The 9,541-nt window shown below is 42.3% G+C and overlaps 1 protein-coding gene across 1 annotated transcript in view; it reads right to left on the minus strand.

The window, feature by feature from the left end:
* Positions 1 to 9,541, minus strand: part of NEB (nebulin) — a 198,617-nt gene that overhangs the window by 63,152 nt on the left and 125,924 nt on the right. Inside the window, 16 exon segments of the mRNA XM_015559803.1 lie at positions 68 to 172; positions 269 to 373; positions 1,089 to 1,193; positions 1,580 to 1,777; positions 2,177 to 2,290; positions 2,393 to 2,500; positions 3,291 to 3,398; positions 3,752 to 3,856; positions 3,965 to 4,069; positions 5,110 to 5,421; positions 6,066 to 6,173; positions 6,296 to 6,397; positions 6,597 to 6,695; positions 7,736 to 7,840; positions 8,533 to 8,844; positions 8,946 to 9,050. Of these exon segments, the coding sequence (XP_015415289.1) occupies positions 68 to 172; positions 269 to 373; positions 1,089 to 1,193; positions 1,580 to 1,777; positions 2,177 to 2,290; positions 2,393 to 2,500; positions 3,291 to 3,398; positions 3,752 to 3,856; positions 3,965 to 4,069; positions 5,110 to 5,421; positions 6,066 to 6,173; positions 6,296 to 6,397; positions 6,597 to 6,695; positions 7,736 to 7,840; positions 8,533 to 8,844; positions 8,946 to 9,050 (2,196 nt within the window).

The following is a 9,541-nucleotide window of genomic DNA, read 5'->3' on the forward strand; positions in this document are numbered from 1 at the left end:
GGGAGGGAACAGGCCGGGGGGAGGGAGGAGGTAACTCAAATGAGAGAGGAAAGAAAACTCAACTCACACTGCTATAAAGATCCTTCAGATTCTTGGTTCTGTCATAATCCACTGTTTCCAGTATTGTCGTATACTTGTCCTTAATCTGATGATAATTTTCTTTATATCTCACCTACAGATAAAGAAAGATGGGTTATTCTTTTCTGCTGTTGAAAGATGTAAAGACAAATGAAGGCTCGTTCTGGAAGAGAAGGCAAGTAAGACGCACCTCGCTGGCATTGATGCCGCTTTGAAGAGCAGTCACGTAAACTGGTGTGTCTGTGACCAGGCTATAATTCTGCAGATTCTCTTTACTCGCTGCGGTGTATTGTATCTGTGAAGGAGAACCAAAGTCTCTATAAGGGTAAAGTATGGGTCTACAGTCAGATTTAGTCATTTGTGCCTACTTAGATGAGCCCTTATTCATAAGCTGGGTTTCTGCATCACTCCTAACAAAGAGGCCACCCTTGTGTCGTCCTGCAGATTTTGTATGGCTGTCAAAACTAATCGCTTCTCCTGACCAAGAGTGAGGTCTGGATCTTTTCTGGGCCCCCCTTCCTCATTTTGTTGTCTTTCCCACACCTATACTCCACCCTGGCGGCAGCCCCTCAATTTCAGCATTCCATTAGTCTGCTCCATCCAAGCTGAACCATACGCTGGGAGATTTCCCAAATATCTATGTTTTCACTACAGAGCTTACCTACCTGCGGTCAAAGCATGCATTTGCATTCTACTATCTACATGTTAACCTGATCAACTAAGGTACTGATGCTAGAGGTAGTTTACTAGGAAACACCTCCGAGACAACGTTCTGTTAGAAATGTCTAATGCCTTAAACTACTGAGAAACGCACACTGAGAGGGTCCAGCACAGAGCAGGCCACCAAGAGAGGTGTGACTGGGCAGTGGACCTTTGGCTCCCTTTCCTCATGTGCTGTTAGAACAGTGTTCTCTGCCTGGGCACCGGGACAACCTGGGTAAACCCCACTGACAGCACCATGGGTTCCATTGGTCCGCAGACAATTAGTCCTTCTAGGAAGATTGGCTTACCTGACTCTGAAGGTCATACGACTTCTTGGCTTGCAAGATCTGGGGTGTATCCCAGACATAGCATCCAATGCCTTTCAGCCAATTCAAGTCATCTTTATACACATTCTGCAAGAAAGAAGAAGTGGTGAAAGACCTAAGTACTCAATGAATTTGCAATGGAATGCTTTGATAATTTCCGATCAGCTCTTGGCTGTACGTGGTGCTTAGTGGGTAGACTTCTCAAGAGCTGGGAGGTCTTTAATGCCCTGGCCTAACAAAGCTTAGGAGGAGAACATTAGATAAGTTTTATCTAAGAAACAGAACATGGATATCCATGGCTCAGAAGGAATTCTTACACCAAAAAGTGGCTATTCATGCCACTTTGTGTTGAAAAGCAGCAGGGTTTATGAATAGACGGATCATTAGATAAGACTGGGGGTGGGGTTGGGGCGGAGGAAGCAAGGCAGGCTGGGTGAATCCTGTAATTAAGCTAAGCTGCAGGAATGACTTACGTCACTCAGGATCTCCTGTGCGTTCCGGGCCACTAGAATACTGGGTTCTTCTGGGAGGGACGTCCACTGGTGGAAGTAGTGTCGGTACTCCAGGTCGCTGAGGATGTACTGGCACTTTTTGGCCAGCACATGGTTCATCATATCATTGGGGATGTGGATATTTGCTTTGGTGTCCTCATAATGTTTTCTGTAGTTCAACTGAAGGAGAATATTTTTTAAAGACAAACATAAGAAAGGAAAATGTAAATTATCCAGATCCATCTCTTAAGAGTTTTATTTCCAATATAGATCAGTACCTTTAGAATAGACTAAGGTTAAACAAACATACTATAATATATTCTTTTGTAAAAATTTCCCATGACTTTATAACACAGGATAAATAGTGACCTCGTTGTCAAATACAGAGCCCTCACTGTGTGTTTGGTAATGAAGGAGGGAGGGGATGGAGGGTGGAAGACTCAAAATCGGCAAAGACACGCACGCTAAATGGCAGGGGTGGGGAAGTCTCAGGATCGACTCATGCCTCCCCACCCCATCCCCAGCTAATCTCGCACCAAAGGGCAGATCAGAAGTCAAGTCACAGTGAACTTTGCTTACCGCACTCCTCATCTTTTGGAAATCCAGGCAGTGAACCACACCAGGGAACTCACTGATTTCTTTCCCAGCCAGGTAGTGACCCTTCTGCTTCTCAAATGTCTCTTTGTATTTAAGCTGTGAAATAGGTACAACATTGAGAACAGCTGGGATATTTTAACCAGCCCTCGTTCCCCAATGAAGACCCTCCAGTCTCTGAGAGGAAAAAGTCCTACTGACCTCACTGTTCACATAGTCAGCATGCTTGGCTCCAACAATGGGGATGTAGCGTTCATCCAAGGTATAGCCGTAGGCCTTGGTTCCCTCCCACGCCCCCTTGTACAGTATCTAGAACAAAGAAAAACGTGTGTCGACAAAAGTTTACTTTCAGATACCACCAAAAAGAAAGTGGTAAAATCAAGGTGAAAGATTTATGTTTAAAGGCAAGGCTTAGATCTCCGTTTACAGCCACTAGTATACCTACCTAAGAACAAGGTAGAGTCTTTTGGCTTGTTGCAAAGGAAATCTACAAACTCTGAGGCATTTTATAACAGAGGTTAACTATATTTACAGTTCTAAAAAGAGCGAAAACCAATTTGCTCCTAGTGAGAAGATCACTGAAAATTGCTTTCCGCTGAGATTAAACACACAGACATACTATGTGCACACATACATTGTCCTTTAAATTAGCCCAATTAAAATTGGAGGGCAAGTCCTCCATTCCTTGGCTGGAGATGTTTGTACATGACTGCTGAAAAAGGACCAGCCTTTTTTGTCTTTTCTCTGATGGTGGGTGCTCAGTTCTGTGTGCCCCCAGAACTGGTACAGCACTTGTTACATTATTTGTGGGTCTTTTCCTCTCACTTGTATGAGCTCTTGAAAATCTTGTCTCATTTGAGCTTTAGCTGCTCAGTGCCTCCTACAGCTCCTGGCACATCACAGCAGCTCAAAATATACCAGGTGAATAAATGCTACATGCTCTGAACAATATGCTACTTTTAATAAACAAAATTAATACAATAGATGTAGTAGATTTCCTTTAAAAGTCCATTTGTTCACAAAATCATCCAAGAATGTGAGTACTGACAAGAGCATAAAGTTAGGAACTGAGATGTAGATCACATAAAATAGAACTTACTGTACTGTAGAGTTTTCCCATGTCTTTGGAGTGGGTGATATGTGGTGTCTCCGGAGAAAATATATACTTGCCCTTTATTAATTTATTAAATGTCTCTTTATATTTTATCTAAGGAGAGCAAACAAAACAAAACAAAAAACCTCTGGTTACTATAAATGTATATTTAAAGTTTCATAAGATCTACCTAGTAAGATAATCAGACTACATTTAGAGATTAAAATTGACTGGAGATTAAAATTTCAGTCCATTTCAGCTAACACAATAGAATAACTTGGACAAAAATGTGGATGTTATATAAAAGTGGGTACAATTATGCCACCTACTAGTGGCTTTTAAGACATCCTCTCCCAAAGATTATCTTGCAAACCCTCCTCCCTCAGTTTTCTTACAAGCCAATCTGTTCAATGATAGACAACTAGTTTCCCAGTCTATGCACCTCATTATACACAAGGCAAACTTACATCACTTTGATTGACTGAGTTAATCTTGGCCAAAACAATCTCTGGAGGGTCTTCCACACTTGTAAAATTAGGATAGTTGTCGAGAGCAGCTTTCTTATATTTCACCTGCAAAGACAGAGATGATGAAGACAGGTCTCCCCCTACAGAGTACCCATTCCCACAGGGCAGGTAAGGAGGACAGGCAATTAGGTAAGAATAACAGGCTTTGTGTACCTGATTCACCATTTCTTGGTTTTTAGTAACCCTCACATGCTCCACAGAATCCAGGGGGATCCAGCCAATGCCTCGTAGCCACTCCAGGTCGGATTTGTAGACATTCTAAGAGCAGGAAGAAAGATGTAATACAGGAAAAATGACCGGACACAGGGTTACAGACAGTAGGTTAAAAACAAAGTTTTTTCAGCTTTTAAAGGATTTCAATCTTTTGTAGCTGTTGTCTTTTCCATTCAATCATGATTTCATCTGTACATCTGAGCAATAAGTCTCGAACCTCTTACTATGAATGAGGACCCTCCTTCTAGTCAAGCCTGCCTCTACACTTCCCCACCTAGCTCCTGGATTCTCCCAGCACACCCACACGGAATAAAGAGGAGTTACTAATATGATTCAAGTTCCACAATGGTCTTTCTGCTGAGGTTCAAGTTCAGCACCTGTGCCACAGGCAGTCTTTTACTTCCTGTTTCTGTGTTGGTGGTGATGGGACCCATGCAGGGTTAGCTCCTTCGTGTGCCTGAGCATCACGTCAATGCATCCTATATGTTCCTACAGACAGCTGGTGTCGGGTAGAGACCTTGATTCAGGCCTCAGTGCAAGGCGGCCTAAGTCACATTATCTACCCTAGCTTTACCACCATCTGAAGGAGAAATTCTGGGCCCTCATGTGGCTCATCAGTATTTTGCAACCATTTTGCTTTGATTCCTTGCAAGCAACTACTTCATTAATGCCTCGAAGAATGAGATGCTTGGCAAAGCAAGAATGGGGCATTCCCAGGACTATTCTATCAGGCAATGTTGTCAGAATCTCAGCTCAATGCCCACCCAAGCCAATTATTATTTTAAATCAGTTGATAATTTTTTATACAAATATGAGTGAGGAGTTGCTAATGCAATGGTACAAAAGCAGCAGATTAAACACCAAAATGAGGCTGTAATTTACTCAGAATGCAGCCAGTAGGTAGTGCTGTCACTCACTCACTGCTCCTGATCTTGCTCTACTTCATATCCAGCTTCAGTTCCTCCTGGGCACAAACTAAATATTTATGGCTCCAAGTTTCAAAGAGTGGTGGTTCTGGAATGCTACTTATAATTTTCAGGGTATACTGTATGTTTCTAAGTAATTAAGAAACAAAAGTCACTTACATCACTCTGTAGTTCATAGGCCTTCTTGGCCTGAATAACATCGTTTTGGTCAGGATGACATGTCCATTGGTGCAGGTAATTACGGTAATCGATATCACTGATAAGGGACTGCCCTTGCTTGGCAGCCAGCACCGACACCGTGTCAGCAGGTATGTTGATCTTGGCCTTTGTTTTATGATAGTCCTCTTTGTACAGTCGGTCATTCTGGATCTGGCCCGCGTGCTCAAACCACACTAGGTTGGGATCATCCCTCATGGTCGGCACGCCAACATAATGACCTTTCTGCTTTACATGCTCAGCTTTGTATTTCAGCTGGTGGGGAGAAGCATGGAGATGCATTCCATCAGCTTTGATAAGCGCACAGTGCAAAAGGGACGTTGGGCATCAACATATTCAGCACCCCCTCCCCCCAACAACCCCCACCCTGAGAATAAATAACAAAAACATTGAAGTAGATAAATATTAAAAATATCAACTTAAATATGGGTGGGGGGAGTCATTTGTTTTCTAATTCTGGCAGTATTTTATTTGAAGGCCTAGCAATCCTAGGAAAACCAGGGAAAAGAAGAAAAAGTGAAGATGGTGATGGATGTTAGCCAGACTTGTGGTGATCATTCCACAATATGTACAAATACATATTGAATCATTATGTTGCACACATAAAACTAACATAATACCATACACACACACACACACACACACACATATATGTCAATTTTACCACAATAAAAAAATAAATAAGAAAAAGTAAAGAACTCAAACGATAGCCTTTAAAGAAGCCAAGGATGGGGGTGGAGTGGGGGACTCCCAAAGCCCATGGGTAAAGGATCAGAAGGGAGCAGGTATCCCCCCCCACCACCCCCAGCCTGGCCATGGTGCTATGCCGTAGCATAACCGGGTTGCCCCACGTGCAAGGCCCAGCCTTTGCAAAGTGCACTTATAACAGGATGAGTTACCTCGCTCTGAACATCACTAGAATGATGGGCATGGACAAACGGCACAGCATCCGGAGGCAAGATGTAGCCTGTGGCCTTCTGTTTCTCCCAGCCTTCCTTGTAGAGGTACTAGAAGACAGAGGGCCACAGCAAAGGGTTACACTGAAGAGTCAGAATGGAGGGAGAAGTCGTGTGCAGACATCTCCGATGGTCCCCACCCAAAGTCCCAGGCATCTGGGTAAAATCCATACCTGGTCCAGTATCCGGGCTGCCTCCTGGGCAGTGTGCAGCAGGGGGGTTTCTGTGAGGGTGTACTTTGATTTGGTGTCATTCCAATCTTTCCGGTATTTAATCTGGAAACCAGAGGCAAGAGGTAAGCTAATTGATGTTAAGGAAGCATCATGTAAGCAAAGTAGCATCAGTGATCTATCTCAATGATTAAAATCTGTATCTCAGACAATGACTGCCTGCTGAGTGTGTGTGAGTAGGTGGAAAAGCTTTGGAAACGACATCTTCATGATTGCAATTTTAGAACGGCAGCCATGTACTTACATCATTTAGGATTTCACCACTTTGTTTCGCGGTCACATAATCAACTCTGTCATCCACAGGAGTAAAGTTCAGACTTTCGATTTTTGTGCGATACTTATTCTATGGGAAAGAAAATAGCTTTTAGACAGTCGTAGTCACTGGTCCTGTGTGAGCTGAGAAAGATATGTTAAATTTAAGGATCCTTTTCTACAAGACGCATACAGCACCACATTTGAATGGCATCTTCTTGGCAATTTGGCTTTCTTCTTAGCATTTTATTACGTATTTATTAATTAAAAATATTTTTATTGATTTCAGAGAGGAAGGGAGAGGGAGAAAGAGATAGAAACATCAATGATGAGAAAGAATCACTGATCGGCTGCCTCTTGCACACCCTCTACTGGGGATCGAGCCCACAACCCGGGCATGTGCCCTTGACCGGAATGGAATCAGGAACCCTTCTGTCTGCAGGCCAATGTTCTATCCATTGAGCAAAACCAGCTAGGACCTTAGCATTTTATTTTTGAACAAATGGCTGGCTTCTTATGCCTCCCACGGATTTTGAAGTAGCAGGTTTGCTTAGCTCCCAAAGTCATGCAATGTATCATCATATATATTACATATATCATAATACTCAATACATTTTTTTAAGCTGGACAAAGTTCTCTCAAAGTTTTCCTGTTGCTGACAATATAAGTTTTTCATATATACAATTCCAAACATAATGAGTGTGCTGGATATTATATTATGGATGTGATCCCACAGTGTCACAGCAACAGCACAGGATTATTTTTTTGGGAAAAAAAAAGTATGTCTGACTCAAATGACAGCAATTGAAGTTGTTTAAATTGCTGATAGGTAATGACTAAACTTTGGCTTGTGTATTTTTTTTTAATGCTTACCTGAAGATATGTTTAGATAGGAGAAGAGAGAGAGAGGGAGAGAGAGAGAGAGAGAGAGAGAGAGAGAGAAACATTGATGTGAGAGTGAAACATTGATTGGTTGCTTCCCATATGCGTCCTGACCGGGGATCAAACCTGCAATCTTTTGGTGCACAGGATGATGCTCCGATCAACCAAGCCAGCCAGCGAGAGCTTGTATATTTTTTTGGTCATTCTTTTAAGAAGTATAACGAATGGCAGGATAAAATGTTAGAATACCTCACTGAAGATATCCCCAGCGTATTTCGCGTGATTGACGGAAACGGAATCATTGGGCATCCATCCGATCCCACGCAACCATTCCAAGTCGGACTTGTAAATAGCCTGTGAAAAAAAGGTGGAGATAAAGTCAGAAATCCTACCCACAAGCCCTGTTTATTCTGTCCATTGGTCTGATGGAGAAATACAATTCAAGAATGATCTACTCAAACAGCCAGGCAGGTAACGTGTGAATTAATTAGGAAGCCATGTGGCAAAACTGAGTAACAAGCTGAGGGATATATTTTCTATTCAAGAGGGAGTAGCTTCCGTTCAGCTAGAGGTTATTGTCTGGGCTCAGGCACATTCAGAGCTTCCTCCTCTGACTTTTTAAGAGAAATAGATTTGTATACAAAAATTTCTGATCTAAAAATTCTGGCAACTTAATTCAAAAAGTTTAAACATTGTATCAACTAAAAAAGCATATCTGTGCCTACACCCTGTCCATGGACTGCCACTATTTTATTTATGATATAAACCTGTTGCTACTTAAATTCTATAGAAATCATATTTTCACCTTAATTGTCCTTACCCTGTAACAATTAAGGACTGTATTCACACTACAATTTATTTCTTTACACAAAGTCTAGATCCTTTATGACTTTGGTGATTTTGATACCATACTACCAGGTATAACTAAAACCAAATTCTTGGCTGTATAAAGACACGGAGATCTGATCCCAGGACTTAACGACATAAACTTTCTGGGAGTCCTGGCAAAATACAGAAGAGCTCATCCTAAAACGCAGCCCACTCACATCGCTTTGCAGTTCGTAGGCCTTTTTGGCCTGAATCACATCGTTCTGGTCGGGCAGGCATGTCCACTGGTGTAAGCGTTGGCGGTAATCGATGTCGCTGACCAGAACCTGGCAATTTTTAGAATGCAAGATGGAAAGCATATCCACAGGGCTTTGGAACTTAGTCTTGTATTTGGCCCAGTTCAGCCGATACTCTCGCTCATTCTGAAGCTTGCCAGCTATGAGGGCCCACCGGATCCTGTTGTCGTCCCTGGCGGTGAGGGTGCCCACGTAGTGGCCCTTCTGCTTCTCATGGTCAAGCTTGTATTTATACTGGAGACACACAAACAAAGCAGATGGGTCACAGCTTGTACTCGCAGTGCACCTAGGGCATTTGCTTACAAAACTGAGAAGTTAACCCAGGCCACACTCACATCACTGGCGATCTCTCGGGAAGCCTTGGCAGACTGTATAGGGATGGCATCCAGCCGCACGTCGCAGCTCATCTTCACTTCATCCCAACCCTCGCGGTAAATTTTCTGAGGAGAACAAAGGGTATCATTCCAGGTTCAAATTTACCAATAACTCCAAGGGCTCACGTAGAATGATCATCAGAGGGGTGCAGTTTTGAAGACCCAGAGCCAGTTAAAGAAAAGGGGATAGGTGCAAGAATCATTCTGCACCATGGTACTGAAATATAAAATCGTATCTGGAGTCCAAATATCTGAGATTGACCAGAGTTCTTTCTTTTTAATTTCAAGCATAGCCTCTACATAGCTGTAAATGGTTTATGTAAAAGAGTTGAGTTGCTTCTTGGATTGGTAGCTTTGGGATAAATTTCAGTTCAGACACGAATGGGCTAGTATTGAATTTCTTTATTTAATCATTTAATTTATTTAATTTAAAATTTCAATTCAATTTTGTAATCTTCAAAAGTATAAACTTTTTAAATTTGTGAGGCTTTCCCTCCAATGTGGTTCTTTTAGATTTAATGTGATTGATGGTACTCATTGTTTGGGAATGTTAGATG

Source organism: Myotis davidii, unplaced genomic scaffold, assembly GCF_000327345.1.
Source record: "Myotis davidii unplaced genomic scaffold, ASM32734v1 scaffold753, whole genome shotgun sequence".
NCBI lineage: Eukaryota > Metazoa > Chordata > Mammalia > Chiroptera > Vespertilionidae > Myotis > Myotis davidii.